Source organism: Hesperophylax consimilis, chromosome 24 (assembly GCF_061612785.1).
Source record: "Hesperophylax consimilis isolate HC1 chromosome 24, BYU_Hcon_1.0, whole genome shotgun sequence".
Lineage (NCBI taxonomy): Eukaryota > Metazoa > Arthropoda > Insecta > Trichoptera > Limnephilidae > Hesperophylax > Hesperophylax consimilis.
The window spans coordinates 16,384,232-16,407,364 of NC_142859.1; the positions used below are offsets into that span (position 1 = coordinate 16,384,232).

At 34.5% G+C, this 23,133-nt stretch overlaps 1 protein-coding gene across 1 annotated transcript; it reads left to right on the forward strand.

The window, feature by feature from the left end:
* Positions 1–163: 163 nt before the first annotated feature.
* On the forward strand, positions 164–22,283 carry LOC149411985 (ferric reductase 1-like). Its single transcript, XM_089646281.1, has 12 exons — positions 164–262; positions 2,232–2,349; positions 6,225–6,316; positions 13,975–14,079; positions 15,124–15,280; positions 17,251–17,422; positions 18,124–18,181; positions 18,735–18,891; positions 20,490–20,573; positions 21,038–21,150; positions 21,883–21,996; positions 22,179–22,283. The coding sequence occupies exons 1-12, from the start codon at positions 194–196 to the stop codon at positions 22,281–22,283; spliced, it is 1,344 nt and encodes a 447-aa protein (XP_089502407.1). The 5' UTR covers positions 164–193.
* Positions 22,284–23,133: the final 850 nt, after the last annotated feature.

Genomic DNA, 23,133 nt, shown 5'->3' on the forward strand with positions numbered 1-23,133 from the left:
TTTTCATAATTAAAAGCAAAATGATTGACTTTTTAATAAATTTATCATAATTTATTATTGTGTGGTGACTAACACGTCTTCAGTAATATATTTCTTAAAGTGTGGATTTTAACCTAGTAGGTATCAAATAATTATGAAAGCCATTTTTAGGCACTTGATAGAAATCACATTTTTGATCGTTTTTATAAGTGCAATGATAGGAAGCTCAGTTTATGTGGTAAATGTGTTTATAGAAGCTGCTGCTGACACTTCTGTACCACGGGTGAGTGATCAAATTAAATTTTTTTAGTAAATATGTGTCTCAATGTCTAATTTTTATAATAATTCGTAAATAATTTAATCCAAGGTGGTGTAATAACCCCTCACGAAGATATATATTTAATCCGAGGTGGTGTAATACCCCCTCACAAGGATATATATTTTATCCGAGGTGGTGTAATACCCCCTCACGAAGACATATATTTAATCCGAGGTGGTGTAATACCCCTCATGAAGTATATATTTAATCTGAGGTGGTGTAATACCCCCTCACGAAGATATTTATTTAATCCGAGATTGCTTAATACCCCCTTACAAAGATATATTTTTAATCCGAGGTGGTGTAATACCCCCTCACAAAGATATATATTTTTGTAAAAAGGTCTCAAGTCAAAATTTATATCTCTACACCTACAATAATATCAGGAAACACTGGTCAATAAGTCTGGTATATCTCTACACCTACAATAATGTCAGGAAACACTGGTCAATAAGTCTGGTATATCTCTACACCTACAATAATGTCAGGAAACACTGGTCAATAAGTCTGGTATATCTCTACACCTACAATAATGTCAGGAAACACTGGTCAATAAGTCTGGTATATCTCTACACCTACAATAATGTCAGGAAACACTGGTCAATAAGTCTGGTATATCTCTACACCTACATAAATATGCATTTTTTGGGTTCATCATTTATTATTAACGCTTCAGGCTATTTTTTTCGCTTTTGGGAACAATTCATTTGGTCTCACAGATATCGTTGTATCTCCCTTATTGTCATGCTGAGAAAACATCAAGCTTTATATTCAAATCTAGAAATTAACCACAGAAGAATTAAAAAGTACACCTCTATTAAACCAAAGATTCGCAACGCAATTCGAAAAAAAAATATGAAACTTTATGAATTATTTTAATATGAAACGACAAAAAACTGAGGTGACAGAAACGCTTGTAATGCATTTACTAATAAAATGCGTGAGTTTTTTATTTCTTTTTTTGTTATCAGTAATTTTATTTACAAAAAACGTAAGTTTGCCATTTTTATTTATTTTTATTAATTTAATACATTTCGAAAATTATTTTTTTACTTCTAATAATATTTGAAAGGGTATTTCATCCCTTTCAAAAACAAATTTTAGTTTTCGGATACGTTCAGAAGTATTCGGTTAATTTGGATTTTATTATAAGCGGAAATACTTCGACCTTCTGTCAAAATATGGCCGAGGCCTGACGATTTTTTTTATTTATTATTTTTCTCTTTTTTTATATTTGCACTAAAAAAATTCCATCTTCGGAATTGATTTACTCGAAAACAAAAGCACAAATCAAATAGTTGTAATTCAAAATCTACTCTAAAATTGATGTAGATTCATCAGTTTCCTGCTAGTACCGCTAGTTTCCGGGCACCGTGTATTATCAATGGTTCAATGAGAAAAAAGATTTCAAAATAAGTGTTGAATCTCGGGCGAAGACGGGTACTATAATAAATATTATGGGTATTTTTTTTTTTTTTTTTTTTACAGTATTACCGCACAAGAGTCCCAACTGCTCCCGTCTGGAGCCAATGAGACTATGGCATCCCCAATTGGGGTATGTTGTGAGGCTGAGGGTATTGGGGAGGGGAGGGAGATGGGGAGGAGGAAGGTGGGGAAGTACCTGGCTATTCAGATCTGGTCACCAAACACGGCTAAAGCCATTTCAAGCAACGTTTCAATTCTGAATGGTGGTCTTACACCAGGGCGATACTGAGAGTATCTTCCACTCTGGAACGTGCCGCAAATATACCATATATTATTTTTAATTAATTAATTGTGAAATAACACAAATTAATCAAATAAAATTTATTTGCGCACGCCGGGTTCGAACCCGCGACCTTCGGATCTGTAGTCAAAAGCGTATACCACTAGACCACGCCGGCCGTCAGGTTTTAATAGGTTTTACTAATATGACTATTTGTGTTCATTCCAGCATATTGGAGACAACCCTTTCTACGCTGGTTGCGGGCAAACCAAGTTATGTCTCGGGTCACCAAGGAGCTGTTTCCAAAATGAAGATTGCAACGCCGCGGTTTCAGTGCAAGTCGAAGGTCATTTTTTTACTGTTTTAGAAATTACCGTTTCCACTTTCCCTGCTAGATTTGACTATGTATAGATAAATAAAAATCAATTTAATTTTTGATTTATTTTTGAGGTATTATGCCTTGTTGAGCTACCTAAATTTTTAGCCAACGTTTTGGACAGCACTTCAGTGTCCATCACAGGGCAGATGTGTAAAGATTGTGATGATTGTATCTTTGTTTCAATAAACTCGGATTTGTTTTAAATTTAAGTGTCGTTTTGGATCAAATTATGTTAAGAACAAACGTAGTTCTGCGAGGTTACCTCCATGCATATATATCCCGTTTTTTGTATCTAATATTTTTCTGTTATAATATAATCAGTTTATAACAATTTACAGCAGTTGATAACATAAATACAAATAACATCGCAATATTTTGTTTAAGTTAAAAAAAACAATCAGTATCGTACCATTAGAAATGCGTACTTATAATTTGGTTAGTGATATTTTTGATATTCGATCTGTCTTGGTTGAAGACTTGTTTTGATAGCTCTTGGAATATTTGTCCTGGGCTGCGTATTTCTTGTGAACGAAGTAATAGAAAGGGGAACGGAATGAAACCATGAGATTATGCCACCAGAGTATTAAAAAGCCGTACCTTATATTTGGTACCCTCTGTGTTCCCTCTTTCTGAAGCACAAAAACTCCATGTCGAATTGCATTTAAGGCCCTGTAGTAAGCGTTAAAAGATGGTTTGAAAGGGATATATGTAAATACGAATATTGAAGGGAGCGCTCTTATATTAAAAAAACTATTAACTAAGCGAAAATTGTGAAAATATTTAATAAAAAACGACTCGTTTTAAGTAGAGCCCAAATCTCTCGAAAAATTCTCTAGTTGCTTTTAAAGATACACTGTGATTTTTTTCATGCCTATAACTTATTAAATAACAGAACAAAACGTGTTTTTAATAATTTTCAGAGCTTTTTTCTATCGAGGGAATTTCATATAATTAACTTTTCAAATGTAAAGATATTATCTTTAAAAATTACACATATTTTTTTGAAACTTAAAAACTTAAATAATTTAACGAGAAACGTTATAAATCGGTAGAAATTAAGTATGCGGTGGCTTAATACGAAATTGAACTCACAACCTGTGGTCGGTAGCGCGGTATAAAAGGTTCTGTAAGATACTCTCCTTCTCCCGGTGACAAAGATGATAGTACGGAGCTTAGGATTTATGTAGGGATTAAACTAAATCTTTAAGATAACAATCGGCTATGTGTCCGAACAAGACTTGGTATCTCCTTTATATTTAAAGTAAGCTAAATTCTGTCTAATGGCTAGTGGAAGAGCATTGTATAGTTTTGTTACTAAGTATTTTTGAAAATTTGTCCAAAGGTTGTGTTAGCGATAGAGATAAGATGTTATGATCTTTGGTTCTACTATCGCGACCAGTTTGGACATTTGTTCTAAAGCAGTGATGTATTTAAAGACATATGCTAGTATTTTTTTACTGTATTATTATTATTATTTGTACGATTTTATTTTTATTATATTGTATCCCAGCTGATCATCAGTGACAAGGAGATCAAATACTTGAATACTGAGAGAGCAAAATTTTTCTAATATTTGAAGTCCATATTCTATAGAATGTATGCGGTCTGGGATTTATCAAACAAGGCGATGCACTACGTCGTGTAATATTTTTAATTGATCCGCTATCAATAACAACCCTTACGAAGATGGCGATAAGGTTTAAATTCCCGCTTAACACCATCCGCCTGTTTTGATTTATGCAAGAAAAAAACATGGCCAAAAAGTGCCTTTTATTTTATTTTGTGGATGTTCAGACATACATTTTATATATAACTTAATTTACCACATTTTACATTAAAATTGTAACCGAAAATGGGTTCGTAAGTAGGAGATTTTGAACTTTAAAGCAGTTTTCATAGGCCTATACATTATTTTTTTCTGGGCTTATAAAAAGACTTATCTAAAACATACTCGATTATTTCAAAGGCCAAGATGTATTCTACTCGCAGTATTTAATTAAAGCATCTGAAACATTTCTAGGTGACCAAATTTTCAAACCAAAAACACGTGATTTTTCATTACTACGTATGGCATCGCCTTAACCAGGATTACCCATTTCTGCAAAGAGTCTTTTTTAGGTATTTGGGTACTTAATTCGACTTGTTTTTAAAATAATTCCACCCTTACCAACGTACATACATATATACGATCGTATAACCATTTGGAAACACCTTCCCTTTCAGTGAATTCTAATTAATTTATATTTTAAAATGTTTCACGGGTCCCCTTTGCATCTTACCATTAATAATGCATTGGGACGCTCAGTGGTGTAACAAATGCCCGAGCAGCTCAGAAATAAAGAGCGTTTGCTAATTATTTATAAACTTTATAGCTTCAAACACTGAATAGATTATAAACTGAAGTGTGTTGAATATGTTGAAGGCGTTTCCGTGTGCTCCATCTAAGTTCGTTCGTAACTCCTAGTCAAATACCTTTTAGAAACACATAAGTACATTAGAAACATACTTATAAAAAATCAACATGATATAAACCTTGAAGAATAACATAATACTAATAAATCGAAACGAAACGAGAATCACTTCCCATTACAAATCAATTACCCCGCGTATGGGCCAAGTAAACGCAATAGACATGCATTTTACACAATTTTTTGACTTATAAGCCGTATGATATTTATATATTTGTTTGTGATACCTTAAAAATCAATCTTATCAATAAACAAAAAAGGAATAAATTATCTCAAGTCTTTTCATACAAAAATCGTATGCAAAAATTGCGTAAAGTTACTCCACGTGACTCTGCCATTGTTTTATTATGTTGAGATTAGACATAAATTGGATTCTCTTTATTACCTCCAACTGACCTCAAACTTTACCAACGCTCTAACTAAAAATACCGAAACCGGTTTGCGCGCACCGCTTATCACGTTCTAAATAGTGGAACAATTTTTTAAGAGATATTAACACCCAGTAGCGCCTCTAATTGTAACTCCGTGGAAACTACACACAAAAATCATGAACAACGAGAGTTATGACGTTTAAATAATTGCACAATGAAACACTTTTACCTTAAAGTAAAATTAAAAGTTTAAATTTCGAACAAAGTGTTTTTTGCCCATGCATGTTGAATCACATCCCGAAATTATTTCCCTTTACACCTTTTACATACTATATGTGTGTATAGACAACAGCATGTTTTTAAAGGTTATACTTTAGGTAATTTTTTTTGTTGTAAAGGAGTAGGGTTGACATTTGACATGTTTGCCCGGGGTCGAGAGCTCGTCGGTACGCCACTGGCACTTCCCCTAATTTCCACTTACAACCCCCCATTGCACCTCCCCACTGCTTTTACCGTCCCTACCTTTGTCACACTTCCCTCTTTCCCATCAAGCCTTTTAGTGAACATTGCATCTGGTTAATTTCGGAGTCGTATTTTAAGCAGGGTTCGTTTGAAGAAAAAAATGCTTTATAATTTTCAAAATGTTTTCCGGAATATTTTTCTCTCCATTAACTTTTGTATTATGTGTTTAGAGTGACAAACATGGCGATGATGTCGTGATGTAGTATATTTTTATATTTTTTAGCACAACTTTGAGATTCAAGGCGTGAAAGAAAGAGCTGATAAACGAAGAAAAGAGTGTCGGGGACGCATGAAGAAGACATAGCACGATCAAGTTAATCAAATACTTGAATAGGGTCATGTCAAGAATCAGAATAACAGAATATTGCCTATATATGAGACGATGTTTGATAATAATTGTGAAAGAAGCAAGGCGTATGTAATGGTGGTTATGTTAGTTTGTTTAAGTGTGTATGAGAATGACATAAGTATTTTATTTCAGACGGAACATACACTTTCGAGATGATGGCCACAGGAGGAGCTGGCAAGGAGCCAGCCTATATAGCAGTCGGTCTATCCACTGACAAACTAATGGTATTTTCATATTTATTTTTTAATTCGTTAAATAATGGTAAGATATAATAATAATAAGTGTTTTACACTCTTATATTTTTGTAACAAATAGATATAATGATATCCTCTCTGGGATCTCCCGTGAAGAGATAACCACTAAGAGCTTAGAAATCCACCGTGGATTTCCTAGTAGCTCAGTGTCCATTATTGTATATACACATATTACGTATTAATATCTAGTGTGTCAAGAAATCCACGGTGTAGTTCTGATGTTTGTGCCCGTCCCGTGCAGGCGAATCCACCGTGAATTTGCTAGAAGCCCACCACACTTGCCTCGATTTCATGGTATTTTGAACCTTGAAAATTCTCGTAGCAGGCTAAAATTGTTTTATTCACTTCGCAAGGAAATAACACATATTCATATTACTCTACAGTAGAGCTAGAGTCTAGCTCGTCGTTTTGTCACTTATAAATATGTTTATTTTATCTGTGAAAAAGCGCATCGCAAAATTTCATGTCATATATAATAATAATAATAATAATAACACTAATACCACCTATGGAGAATATATAAGAAGTTTTTTTATATATTAAGAAGTTCTACCGAGCCGAACCCTCTGATTTGAAAATATCTGGAGTCGGTGAATTATTTTCCCATTTGATCTCCGGTGATTTGACAGAAATAAATTATCTTGGCATATTGTAGGTTTCATTTTGTTTCGCACATCAACACAGTAATAAATAAATTATTAAAAATACTTGGCTTTATTCTCCGTAATTGCTGAAACTTTAAAAATCTTGTATTCCACTTTATTCAAGTAAAATATAATTCTTCTATCTGGTCCCCTCACTTTAAATTCAACTCAGATTTCATTGAAAAAATTCATCATATACTCGTATTTCTAAGATGTTCAAAATCAAATATATTTATTAAAAAGGGTAAATTTTATGTTGAGTCATAAATTTCCATGCAAAAAATACAATAATATTTATTTATTTGTACACGCCCAATTATGGCTTTTACATATGATACAATTAAAAATACATTTGATATAATCAAAGGGTAATAGAGATATAACAATTAAAATATGTGCAAGTATAGAAATATTAACTTAAAGCAACAAACAGAGTAAACTATAGGATGCACATTCCTATAAATTTAGATACATTGAAAATTTATAAACATAACAAAGCTATCAAGATAGACATACAGATTTAATAACAATGTTTTTATAGGCTGATAGACATTCAGTACCGTTGGTGTTCATGTGATATTTATTCCCTGCACTGTGCAGTCGTCCTTACTGAATTTATATTACTGGTATTAATAGCATTATTAGTTTGGATGTTGTACTTTTAAATGTGTAATGGTTATGCCCAAATCCGAGACAGGGGGGAAGAATCCTAGAAAAGCGACCTATCAACAGGAGATAGCTTAAGCAATTAGAGTGAATGCGAGCAGTACAAACTTAGTTCTACGTATATTGGTGCATGTGACCTTGATGCTATAGCAGAATGGTCAGATAAAAACAAATTAGAATTTAATATAAAAAAATGCGTAACAATGACATATACCCGCTCTCAGAAGCCCGTAGTTTTTGATTACACCATTAAAGCGAAAAAATTATGCCGAGTCAATAGCTATAAAGATCTCGGTATCGTCTTTGATCCCAAACTAACATTCTCGGACCACATATCACGACTTACTACAGCATGCTACAAACTCCTGGGATTTATCACCAGAACATGTAAACAATTTCACGACCCAGGTGCAATGATAGCCATTTTTGATGGCGTCATACGAAGTAAGCTGGAGTATGCTAGTGTTGTGTGGACTCCGCACCAAACTAAGTAAATTAATATGCTGGAACAAATCCAGAAAAAAATTCCTCAGGTATGTCTATATGCGGATGCGTGGAACTTATCCAAGGTTCATGCACCATGTGGACTTACTTGAGGCAACAAATAGATTTAGCTTGGAAACTAGACGTCATGCAAATCTTGCAATACTTAGTTTTAACATAATCCATAACTATATTGATAGCCCGTTCCTCTTGGAATGCTATGGTTTATACGTGCCCCGTAGTCGTCGACACGACTTATTCAAAATACCATACGGCAGAACAGATATTCTAGCACAACATAGCATGACAAGAGGAATGGTGCTATTGAATGAAATCTCAGAAGCACTAGATATATATAATTCTTCTTTAAATAGCCTAAAGTTTTTTTTTGTATAATAATTATCTTCATAGGTGTTAAGATTGTCAAATTGAGAATTGTACAGTAATTAGATAATCTATCTGTTGTGCAATAAATAAATTTAAAAAAATAAAAATGTACATTAGGGTGGGTCACGACTGTATGGGATTTTTAAATAGAGACATAAAATCCCATTTTTTAATATTTGGAAATCATCGTTTACCTCCGAATTGACATTGCAATTTCACGTAATGAAGAAAAACCCACCCTTGTTGAATATTAATAGGAGTTTGATAAGCAACTCGCAACGCACTATTTTTTTCAAAAAAACACATAACGTAGGGAGTATATTGATTTATTTATTAAAAAATATATGATTTGAATCCTAATACTCTCAAGGCATTGTATTCAAATCCTCAACTCTCAAGGCATTGTAATCAAATACTCTCAACTCTCAAGGCATTGTATTCAAATACTCTCAAGGCATTGAATATAAATACTCTCAATACTCAATGCATTGAATCCAAATACTCTCAACTCTCAAGGCATCGTATTCGAATAGCAGGAAAATCTTTCTTACCGTCAAATTTCAGCATTATTTTACGAGACCATCTTAAGACCTTCTCCTACAGTTTCTGTGCAAGTCCCCGAGGCTTTATCACAGTCTTCACGGCTCTTTCAACAACTTGAATACGACATTTCAGGCATAGAAGAGGCAATTGACCTGTGCTACAGTAATAATTGAAGGTATAAATCAGATACATTCTTCAGAATTGGGGTTTATGATCGCGATTTATATGTTGAAATTATAACAGCCTTGTTTTATTTGATTTCTTACTGCACACGACACACAATATAGAACATAAAGTGCAGTTAGTTCTCGGATATTATAATATAGTTCAGACCGATTAGTATCAAATTCTCGGGGTGAGCGATGTAGCCATATCTTTATATGACAGGATCAATTATTAAACTTATCTTGCGCTATCTTTTTTTTTTATTTTTATTGTTGATACCACAGACATAGGAATTAATAGACGAGAAGATAATGGCGAGGGGTAAAATCAACTGTTGAAGAACGAAGGGAGTGAAGCTGACTGTGATTCGTCAATAAATCAATCTGACGGTAAATAGGCATCTCGCATTATAATATCACCATTTACTTCTTAAAAGTAAAATCTGCTTGTGAATGAATAGACATTTTTACATGGGAGCGCAAATTACTCGCCGCGTTATGAACAAATTTGCGAAGTCCAAATTCGGCAAAAAAATTCGGTTCAATTTTCAGAGTCGAATATTTCGTTTAAGTATTTAGTTAAGACACTTTTATAAGTGTTCATAATTTACTTCCCAGCAACCAACCAGCTTTGTGTTTCGCGTCCAGACGTTTCTCGATGTGATAGTAACAACTGATTCATATTATACGATGTGAATATGCTTAAAATAAAGTAAAATAATGCTTATATATGGAATGTAATACGACAATTGGGTTTATTCTCTTTTTCACATCTATTTTTACAAGTTTTCATAGTACAAGTCAACATTTTGCCGTGTTATTTCGTAAAATGAACCGATGATGCCTCGACCATAGTTCGCACAAGAATGATGACGTCACGTTTTCAAATTTCACTTGAGGCCATACGCGAGCACAGCCGGCTCCAATGGAACCGGTATGGGGAGTGGGGATAATACGCTTTTAATCACTTAGGGCAGGTCTACTAATATTCATATGTCTATGGTTGATACATTATTTTACAATATTTCATTTTCTAATTCAGTAATGTTGGCCCCATTGGGTTGTTTACCCGTGCTGAGGCCCCCATTTTATAATATAAGAATTTATACAATTAAAAAAAATAACACTAAAATAAAGATAATTTAAACTAAAAATAAAGATTAAAAATTAAAATATAATTATCACACTAAAAAAAAAATGGAAATCGGCATTTATAATGATTTATGTGTTTGTGCGTGTTGCGTGTTTTATACATTTTTTTGTGTTGCGTGTATATGTTTTATTCTTTTATGTTATAGAATTTTGGTAATATTGTCTTTTTTGTTCTTTAATCCATTTTTTTATTTTGTGTTTGAATTTATTTTTATTTTCCTCAATTTTTGTTTCAAGTGGAAGACTGTTGAATGCTTTAATAGCGTGGTATTTATGGTGTCTTTGTCCAAAGGTAGTATCTACGATGAGAATAATTTCCATAACAATACTTCTGAAGGAACTTCCATTGAAACATTAAGAATTCGGTTAGCACACGTAGTTATCTAGGATGAGACATTTTTGCTGGTGCTGTGTTGCCTAAATCTTCAGAAAATCCCCCCACATAATATTTTATTCAAATATAGCTGATCTGTACTTACTTCTCGAGTTAAAAATTCAGATAACTCTCCGACAATTTTCTGAAAACGAACAACTGGCTTTTTTCACAGATTTTTAAAGCTTGTTGTATTGTTACTAAATATGTCTAAGGCGCCAACGTTTAACCATCAAGATGAGCGAAAAAATGCCGAAATGGTACCTAACTCGTTTATGTGAAGTAAACGTATCCCCATGTTTTCGATCCATCACATCCAATAGCCAAAAAAGGTTCAAATTGTATTTATTCCTTCAAAATAATAATCGGCAATATTTATTGATATTCCTATAAGTTTAGAAATATCATAGCCCAGCTACACTACTCGCGAAGTTGATCGAAGTTGACCGAATACGATAGTGTGGGCACGAACTTCGCTTCGCTTCGGGCAACTTCGCTTCGCTTCGCCCGACTTCCGATTGTTGTCGGTAAATGCGCCCGAGTCAAAGGACTCGAAGCGTCACGGCATAAATAAACCAATCACTGACTGGTTGGACTAAGTTACTCGCGAAGTTGCACGAGTGTGTGGGCACGCACTTCGAACTTCGGCTAACTTCGTCGATGACTTCGTCGAAGCGTCGAAGCGAGTAGTGTAGCGGCCGCTTATGAGTTATGTGCAATATAACCCAAAGTTTGGCTCTTTTATCAATGAAATATGCAGTTATGGAATTAATTCTCTGTAATGTTTAATTATTGTTTTATCTTTCCGGCTGTCAAAATATATTGCGAGTATTTGAAAAACTCTGTCTTGTGTCAAAATATTTTTTCTATTTTTTTCGATCTTTCTTTTGTTAATAACTGGAAAATTACATCTGACACTCCATATCTATGATAAGTTTTAAACAGTGTGGAATAATCAATAGTTACCGCAGCCTGATTCTGAGGAGTTTTAAGGTACAATAGTAGGTTTGAAAACATTATTACTCGTTACAATCAGATTCATTTGAAGTAGAACATATTGAATAAGGTGCTTGCGCTCAGTGCAATTGGTGGTCATCTCATCGTCACCGTTCGCCCCCAATCATCAAAATTGGGACGTTTGGTAAATGATTTCGTAAATACATAGCACCTATGCTATAGATACGACAAAAAATATATCGGATTCGTAGTATCTGTTATAGACACAAGAAATACCTAACCCCTAAATATTAAATTTTCTAAACTTTGAAGTCAATCCGGAGGTAAATAGTCGCATCAGAAAAACACGTCATTTTGACTCCATTTTGCACCATTTTATCGCTAATAGAATTGAGAAATAACCAACCATAATGATCCACCTTAATATACCTATACTTCCTACCGGGGAAATGCCAAACGTCGCCTGGCGCTACTAAAAACCTCAATAGCGTTGTGGAGTGAAGTGGACTGCTCTAATTGCGCCAGCACAGGACCAGCCCTGCTTCCTTCGGCGATGTCCATTCCAAACGTCACTGAGAAATTGCGTTTTGTATTATTGTTAGCGAGAAAGGGACAGCAAGTATATACATACGTTGAACGAATAAAAAATTAACACTGTTTTCTTCACATCACTTCAGATCGCCCCGCATTCCGAATTTGTACTGAAAAATAACATACATTCACACTTTTATTATTATTCACGTGTTCTGACATCATGATAATGAATTATAAATGTACTAAAAGCTTATCAAGAAACATAAAAATTCATTAGTTAAAGGCTTGCAATTTCGTTTTTAACCGGATTACCAATAATTTGAAGAGATTTTTAATAAATTAGAAATACTCTTTTTTCTCCGTGTACGCTTAGAGCCCCTTCTTTGTTTCTACCTACACACCAAATGCATAACTTTGATTAGAATCCCATTCCCAGAAGCGTGCGACAAATGGGCTAGACATGTACACAGCATCAAGCAATAGTTAGCCCAAATAAATTAAAATCACAAGAGATTTCATATATTACAAATTATTATAAGCAATAATTGTTCGCCTGAAACACTCATGCAAATTAGTAGCTTAGTGGTCTAGAGCACCTGACCGGCAATCATGAAGGTGCGGGTTGTCGGTGCATGTGCGGTGTTGTTGCAGGTGCGTCGGTGGCATTTATTTTTACTCGGGAGATATTTTCAATTTGCATGGGTGTTTCAGGCGAATAATTATTGCTTATAACAATTTGTAATCCTTTGTGCTATGCATAAAAAACCTTGTCTTATAAACATTAGTTTATCATAAACTGTAAAACTGTATAAATTGAACTGGGTAAACTGTACAAATTGAAATGTTTCGTTCCTGTGAATATTTTAAAAATAATTTACTTATCACTTGCAGAATCTACTTTACGATATGGAATAACCACATGGGGACACTCTTGCAAAACTAACTTAAATTACCTACAATTAGAACAAAATTCTATGATTAAATTACTAGTTCCAAAACAGATATTTTCACAGAGGCGAAACATATCATTATTATATCGGAACTTGACTGTCTTACCGGTACAGCCCTTATTATGTCACAAAATATTGATTCAGCATATATCTGACTCCGAATATAAGAGGAAAGTCGAACATGAACATAATACTAGATTCACAAAAAATGAAGGAATGCTTGTACAAAACATAACAATAAATACGGACAGCGAACCCTGGAATACAACGTGCCCAAAATATTCAACATGTTACCAAGCAATATAAAAAAATGCGAATTACCTCAGAGTTTCAGATATATACTGAAAACATGGCTACTAAGCAGAGATAATATCTTTGATTATGGCAGTGGTTGGTGATAAATATGATGTATAAGTTGTATTATAATAAGTAATAATATTATGAAAATTTGTTAAATTGTAATTGAACATGAACATCCTGTTGACAAACTGCTTAATTGCGGTTTAATGGGATTGTACTTTGAAGAACAATAATAAATAAAAAAATATTAAAAATAACGATTTCATTTTACATTAATTGACCCTTTGACTAAATTATTTACTTGCTAGTTATGGATGTGTATTGTGCGTTGTGTGGACTGCCTGGTCCAAGCTATTGCCTACTTATCGGTCGTAGCTCTTCCATATTATATATCTGTAGACATTCTTCCGTGCCAAAAATACGTGCGTGGAAAATAGCCCCTAAGTTTAATTGATTACTTGTATAATTTGTTTAGGGAAGTGACAGTTCGATGGAGTGCCAACGCGAGGGCGGAATCGTGACGATGTACAACTCTTGGACATACCCGAAAAAGTCACCCTACACTACTAGAGAAGACGTGGTAAGAATTACAATACCTATTTTGAACGATTGAACATGCTAATTTTGGTTGTCCCCGTGAAATCCGGCTCAAAGAACTCAAATTTGTTATGAATATAAGTTTAAAATTAAAATTAGAACTGATTATGTGAAGGTTTCTGACAAGCGATGAAGTAGGTACCTACCAGTGGCGTAGCTCATGTATTCACATGGTGGGTTTTGACCCTGGTTGGTGTGCAAGGGCGAAAGGGGGAGGTGGGTTGTAAATTTTTTGGACCTCTTTTTTGACCTCTACTTACACCACTTATTAACCTCGTTATTTACATCACATTAATAAAAGAGATTGTGCAAATAATATTGTTGTATATTATACAGGAATGTTATCTGTGAGTACCTATTATTATTTTATTTTTTCCTACGCAATACTGTGGCCGTTGGGGGGGTTAGAACCTCCCAGTGTACAGTTGCCTAATACAAAATTACTTTTTATTATAATAAGACCAATAAGTGAGCTCACTAAATTGATAATATGAAAATATAAACCTACTGCAATATCTTCTATTAACGGCGTCCCTGAATAATCTGGAATATGTGACTAAATTACAGTTTATTTTTCGGGTTTACTGTTCGATAGTGTTTTGTCCCTTTAGTTAGTTTTCTTTTTTATATGAATACCGTACAAGAGTCCCAACTGCTCCCAACAGTATGGAGCCAGTGAGACAATCCCCAATTGGAGTATGCTGTTGAGTAGGCTGAAGGTTGTGGAGAGGTGAAGAAGATAGGGAAGAGGAAGGTGGGGGAGTACCTAGCTATTCAGATCTGGTCACCAAACACGACAAAAGCCATTTCAAGTAATGTTTCAATTCTGAATGTTGGTCTTACACCAGGGCGATTTTCCGCTCTGGTACGTCATTTTCTATGAATAAATTGTGAAACAACCCAAATTAATCAATTTTAATTTACTTTACGTCGGGATTTGAACCCGCGACCTTCAGCTTGCTAGTCGAGAGCTTTACCCTTCGACCACGGAGATTTGAATAATAGGTATATTATATTTTCCTTACAGCCTCAAGACATACTTCATCCAATAAACTCGTCCTATATTGACGGTACCTTAAACTGTAAGTTCACGAGAGATATTGAATCAACAGTCAAGGGGGTCAAATTCAACCTAGCAGATGACAAATATTACTTACTATTGGTGACTGGTCTATCATTGGCAGGTGGGTAACTAAATATTTACATTATACAATATACAAAAACATCATACATTCCTTGTCGTCTCCGGGAAACATCTCACCTCCTGCTGGTCTCTCCCTGTTTCATTCCAGTTCCTTGAGTTTGTGTCCACACTATCCAGTATCCAAGCCAGTGACGAGCAATACGCAGCCCGCGAGTCTATTTCACGAACTCTTTCACATGGCTATAAAAAAGTCTGTTGTAAAAAATCTTCAACGGTTCTGTTTCAAAGTTTTGATGAGGTTTGTTTTTTTTGTAAAACACCGAAAGTATTTGATTAAATTTCATTAGAAACAGCAGGTTTTATTAATTTAACCTTAAATGTAGGAAATTTTGCCTGGGCACTTTTTGTGCTTTTTGATTAATATTTTCATAGGATCCGTTTTATAAGGGTACTCTTCTAAATGGTGTTTCTGAAGACATAAACTATCAAAAGAGTTTTTTAATATGTTCTTCAATACTTCAGAATTATAAAAATCAAAATAAATGGAAAGTAATAGTAAAATATCTTTTTTCTCGTTTTCTAAAACTAACAAGGTTATTCTTCTTCTTTACTACTTTACTTTTAACATAAAAATTATTAGTCTTTGGAGTACCTAACTATTTTTTTTTAAATTTAAATGACATCAACATTTTTTTACTCCAAATATGCTCAGAATTGCTGGTTAAACTTTTTTGTACACTTTTTTTTTGGTTTTTAAAGAAAGACAAACATTCCCGGGTTACGAATAACCTGACAATATTTGAAAATCTCCTACAACCACAACATTAAGCGGAAATGTTGCTTGTGTTGTGATGGAGGACTTAGCCAGCCGAGGAATTGAACATACTACGGCTGGATGGGACACAAACTCGATGCCAACTCAGCCACCGACCGGTCCTTGCCGATGCACCCTGTATATATATTATATACCTTGTGTTTGCCGCAGATAGGACTAAAAATCCTTGTACGATACCCTTGGGAAACGGTGGCATTTACCTCTGTAGTGTGGTTATTCCCTGCAAACCCTCGACTTCGACTAAGTTGACACAGAGAACTAGCGCGATCGGCGAATTTGTTAGAAAAGTACACTTTTGCTACGTGTCCTCCCTAACGGAGCCGCTATAGTTTTATAGACAGCAAAAGTTGTTGACAACTCTTCACACGGTACATGTACAATAATGATTTTTTGAAAGGAAAACAATCCTTAAGAATCTCTAGTCTCACGTGGACCGGCGCTCTACCAATTGATCTATTGCCAACTCGACCTCATCATATTATTTTCAATTCCATTCTTCATTTTTTAAATACTATCATTATCTTCATTATTATTAAGATTTCCTATAGTTTTTGACTGCCATATTTTGGTGTGATTGCAAAGTTCTGCCTAAATATATTTACAATGTAGGTCAATCTGTGTCTCATACGAAACCAACCTACCTGATTTTATAATGGGACATCCATTGATTTTCATAAGTGTTATATCTGCCTTACTTTGCAGATTTAAGTGTTGGGAACTCTTTGTAAAAAGTAAAAGGTTCTACTTATAATTGTGTTTATTTACGTTACAAATAATAGGTCTGGATTTAGCTACACTGTTCATTACCCGAGGGTTGGTAATTCTCTGGTTCGAGAAGCTTGTTCCTTGTCAATCTCATCTCACAAGTAATTGTTACACTCTAGTGAAATCTGTCGGACTCTGGAGTAAGCTTTATGACTAGCGCCATCTATCGCTTAAATACTCAACTTTATTACCATACATCACAATAAGTCTAGAATGAATATGCAATTCATAAGTTTTCGCATTGTTGTATAGCTTTATCCAATAAAGTTTGAAGAAACCCAATTTAAAATACTTTGTCAACCGAATAACAAAAACATGGCATTTTTAGTTCCTCTTCTGACTGCCTGCAAAGTTATCCATGTTTAGATGGTATTTGATTTGATTTAACATGTAATGTTATTTTATTTCAGATGGTAATTTAGTTGGCTACCATGATTTAGTTTGTGTCTGGAGTAGTAGCAAAGTATCCCTGTCCGATGTGAGGCAGGTAGTTTCTGGTTCAAGAATCTGGCTCAAGTTCCACGCCATACTGATGGTGATATCTTGGATGGGCACCACTTCTGTTGGAATAATCATAGCCAGGTACATAAATTATTTTAACATTTTTCTATATTACTGCCATCTGTGATTTTATAGAGGAACAACGTTTATCAAAGATGCAAACCAATAAATTATATCTTAGCAATGATTTTATTATTTTATATAAAAATGTTCAATAAATAAATATTATATTTATAGGGAGAGTTATTATATCTCAGAATGCATTTCAATGTAGGCATCTGTTAATTTATAAAAATAAACAAATAAATTTGACTTGACTTGACTGCAGTTTTATTCAGAGACTGATAGAATTTTGCTCATTTGACCCTCAAAACAAAAAGAAGGTCCTTTTTACCATCCCAAAAAGCAGAACTTTGATACTAACTTCTTGGTGAAATTTTGCAAACTTGATATTCAATAAAAGAGGAAAATTACTGTCTACAATGATTTCGAAAAACTCTGTATAAAGCCCAGGCAACGGCGGGGACTTCAGTCAGTAAATTAATATTATTTTTTGTGAAGCTTGACATGGATAACTTTGCAGGCCGCAAAAACCAGAAGTACAGACATCATTTTTTTATTTTTCAGTTTGTCCAAATATTTTTAAATGGGTTTTATTCATAATAGCTTTGCAGAAATTTTTTTTAATAATAATTGGCAGTCGCAATATTATTTATATTGGTTACATCGCAACTGACTGCAAATTTAAATGTGTCAATCTCTAATAATTCTCACCTTTTTAGGCACTTTAAAAGCACTTGGATGGAAACAACAAAGAGTGGAAAAGAGCTTTGGTTTGCTGTAAGTAAATTACTAACTATCTAACCTTCATCTGATTCACCGCAGGGGTATGCAGAGAGAATGAATTGCAACACCACTCTGTCTTGACGCACAATCCTTGCTTTCATTCAGGTCGTGCCATGTCTTCCTCAGGTGTCCCTGACTTCATCTATCATTCACTTTCGAGTGATATATTATTTCATGGCACTCCTTTCTCCATTCACCCGCTCCTCGTGTCCAAACTATCTAAGAGCCCCTTTCTTAATCGTTTCAATGTGCTCGCATCAGCCATGCATTATTTAAGAATATCCACAGAGATCTTTGAGAAATCTTTGTAATTCAGTTATAAATAATTTGTCCACAAATACGCCTCAAGAATCTCATTTCTACAGCTTTCAGTCTACTTTCATCCTTTCTCTGTCAGTTTCATGACTCACTTCCATAAAGCAGGGTTGGTATCAGCACTTCATTATGAACTGCTAGCCTTGCTTCCTTGGACAACATTATTCGTCAACGGAAGTGATCAGATAGACAAGTAATAATTAACTTATTTGATTTTTTACTTTTATTTCAGTGGCATATGTATTTAATGACAGCGACATGGGTTTTGACAATGGTCTCTTTTATAATCATCATTGTGGATGTTGGTGGCTGGACCACCATAGGTGGGAATAATCCTCATGCCATTCTCGGCATGACAACCATAGTCATATGCTTTCTTCAACCTTTTGGTAAGTTTCATGTGAAAATATAATATGTATATATAACCTGCATAGATGTATATAATTAGAAAGGCATTAGACACACTAAAAGCCAGTAGTTGAAACATTGTCATGAAATGGCTAATCAGCACCATTTTGTTTTTTAACTTTTAACTGTTAACTGCCAATTCAAGGTGAGATTAACTTCTGATCAAGCGCAAACTAGCTACGAAAGCACAACTGTTATATTTTTATACTTGTCAGCTGATCATTATTTGACAGAAAGCTGAAATGGGCCTAGAATCGGCGTTTAACGGGGATCTTTCAAATGTCAAAAAAAGGCTCCTATATTTGAATGTCTGTAAAACCCTATGGGCCCATTCCGTTTAAAAACGGAGGCGGGTCCCATTTTAAAATCGGATACCCTATGGCCCTATTCACACCTCCGTTTTAAAAACGGATCCGTTTTAAAATCGGATCATACTCTACGAAAAAAAAAATTGTTGATTCAACCAAAACACTTTATTTGCTCATTCTTCAGTAGACGATCAGGCGCAATGGACGACTATGAAGCTCTTGTTGTTGTGTGGTACTTATGCAACGCCAGTGGAGCATCCGATGCGTGCACAAACACACATTACTCATGGTGGTCCTACTGCAAATAATATACGATCAGAATTTCCAGACTATTTCGTTTCTCCAATAGGATCTGTATCTTGGCAAGCAGCAGCTATGTACACAAAATAAAAATAATAAAAATGACAATTTTTAATAAAAGTCGGTACATAACAAAATCTTTTCTTTGTTTTTCTTCTAATTTCTCAAAATCCGGCATGAATAAACAACAAACTTCTCGCCAAACCGATAATTTTAATGAATTATTTTTATACCCTTCTGTCGTTTTATCCCACAGCACAACTCATTCTTCGACCAGTGGGATTAAATTTTCGGGATTTATTTCCTTATCCATTTTTATAGTTTTAATTTATTTACTCAACAAAATAACCAAATACAACCACGCAGCGTGTTTGCTTCCTGCGACTGGGAGCGGGCGGGAGGGGTCGGTGTGTGGCGGGTACTCTGCCTCTGGAGTGTGAACAGCTTCATACAAAACTATGAGCGAGTTCTGACACGATTTTAAAACGGACGCACTGCGCTGGTGATCCATCCGACAAAAAATGACGGATCCGTTTTAAAATCGTGCCGGACAAGTGTGAACAGCTCCATACATCCACTACAGCCGCAAGGGCATCCGATTTTAAAACGGGACCCGCCTCCGTTTTTAAAACGGAAATGGGAACGAGCCCTAACCTTAGTGGTTTTGTTCAATTGGATTTGCTGAAAGTCAAGGCTTGGCCAAGCCAAACGGTCCTTTAAAAGCAGCTTTCGACACATAACAATTTGTTAGCTGAATGACTGGCCTAAAATGCTGATTTGCTGCTAAAACGTAGTCAAAAACATTCATTTAAGTTCGGAACAGCCGACAAAACAACTTTCCTTGGGTCATCTGTGTTTAATTTCATTAAAATAATTGTTAATTATTAAGTGAGAGTAAGTTTTTCGTAAAATTTCAAGTGCCACCTGTTTATTCACATTGTGTTACACTTACTATTTTTTTTTAATTTCAGGAGCTCTTTTCAGAAATAAAGTTAACAGTACAGTTTTTCGCTGGACCCATTTGTTCTTCGGTGATGCAGCCCATATATTAGCCAGTGAGTAACCATTATACAACATTTTTTTTATTAAAAAAAATTTTCTAAAAAATGTTAAGGCTACATATTTTTTAGCTGTTATCTTTGTATGTTTACAAAGTTCTACCAGAATTTATTTGTAACCTATCTAGGTTAAAATTATCTAGTTAACATTATCTAGTGTCTCGGATACAAAGAATTCGATTTTTATACATATTGGACATCTATCGGCTTTTTTATAAGTCTGTGGGAATTAATCGTGGATACTATTGGTAATTCTTAGATTGAGATACAAGATCGACAAAAATCAGGTCTCAATAGCTTAGTGGTTATAAGCTTTGTCCCGGGAAGACAAGATCCTAGGTTTGATCCCCAGTTGCGACCGCCACCTTTTTATTTTCTGTCTCTTTTTCGTTTAGATTTATATATTAATATTATCTTCTTCTTAAAATGATTATTTTGTTTAATTCTTTCTGTCTTTCCAGTTGTAACAATCTACTTTGGTGTACATCTGAGTCAAGCAGAGCTACCGGAATGGACCTATATTATTATATCAGCGTTTGTCATCTTCTATCTCACTGTCCATCTCATATTCACGGTAAAAAATAACAATATACTTCTCATCCATTTTTTAATTAGTTTTTTCCTTTTTCTTAGTTGGGTCCCTTGGTTTCGGCAAGCGACCCCCGTGTTACATCTTCCTTTCTCCATAATCGATGTCTCTATATGTTTATTTTTTTTAAATCCTCTAAATTTTCAAGATTTTTTATTTTGAGAAGGTGAGATAGGCAACTGTACCAAAACTAATAGCCGAAAACCACATTAACGTGCTCAACATGGTATCGCTTCAACATACATAAATACACACTTCACCACTCTACACGTCTGCCCTGAATACACTAAAAAGCAAACACGATAAGAGCGTTTTAGCTGTGAGTTGTATTTTTTTGTTTCATTATGTGGAAGTTACTCTTCTGGCATTCAGCCACATCATTATTTGTGAGTTTTTTACGAGTAGCAGGGCCGGCCCTATGCAGGTGCAATTAGAGCAGCCATCTACAGGTGTCGACTTGCCAACGCACCAAGGGGCTTATAACACCTAATACAGCGCCATTGAAGTTTTTACTAGCGCTAGGTGCCGTTTGGCTCATGGCCAAATCTATTCCATTTTGTGACTCCTCTCGATAATTTTATGCACTCTTTCGTTCATATAGATTTGGTGACCATACGTAAACGTAAGGCGATGCGTCAACCATGAAATTATGCTTTATTTTAAGAATGTAAATGTAATAATGTATTTTACAGTACCTATTTTAATTTTTTTTTTCAGATTTTAGATTTTATAAGCCATAAACAAGATGCACCTACAATTTCAATCAACCTGTCAAACGAACCGAGTGACACTCCTGAAGTGGATTCTGTAAGCAATACTAGATGGCAGAAGGTAAGAAATTTCACAATTAAACAATTTTCTTCCATGTATTTTAATTTTTGAACGGTCACTGTTAACTGTTGATTCTCGGCACGTTTCAACATTTGATCAAATTTTAAATCAGCCATCAAGCACAAATGGTCAAGCAGTTAACAATAAAAGTTCTGATGTCTAAATTTGTTTTGATTTTTCAGTGTGCCAAATTCCGCAAGTCGTTTCTGATCCTTCACGCTACTGTTACGACTTGGGTTGTGATAGCCGTTATTGCGTTAATATCTCTTTCCGAAATGAGTGTATAGAATATAAGACATAATAAACAATGATAAATACTAGATTGCTTATTTATTATTTAATCTATTCCAGTGGTGTAGCGACCAAGTCAAGATCTCGAAAGATTGTAAATCGGGCATAACCTAACCTAATCTTGTCGATATTATTGATTTAAGGTGTAACCAAGACAACACATCAATGACATTTGAAAAGCGTATAAAATAAAATAAAAATTCATAATTCAAACACAAAGGAATCCTAGGAATTTCTAGGTAGGTACTTATTAGTACTTATTCCTTTACATATTTACAAAAATAGTATACAGTAGAACCCCGTTAATTCGAACCCCGATAATTCGAAAAAACGCGTAATTCGAAATTTTCGCAAAAAAAATTTCCGCTGAAAAATTTTTTCATACAAATTTTTTTTTAATTCGAAATTCGTTAATTCGTAATTCGAAATTTATTTTTGTCCGCGCACGAAAATTTGTTCGTGTAATTCGAAAAAATTTGATTTTTGCGAAAATAAATCATAATATTTCGTAAATCTGAATCTAAAAGTCAGCTGTGGCGGTAAAACGCCGAAAAATATATTTTTACGTGGCTATACATCGTCCTAATTAGTATTATTATTTTGTAAATCTGAATCGATTTACACTGCAATGTCGTATTTTTTCAAATTTATTTCGAATATCCGAGTTTAAAGGGCCGAGAAAATACATTTTACGCGGATGTATGTCGTAGTTTTACGATTTTACGCCAAATATCTGAATTTAAAGGGTCGGCCGCGACGATACTCGGCCGCGTAATTTCGATTTACGCGTAAATATATAGTATTTCATCACCGCGACGGAAATCGGACGCGAAATTTCAATTTACG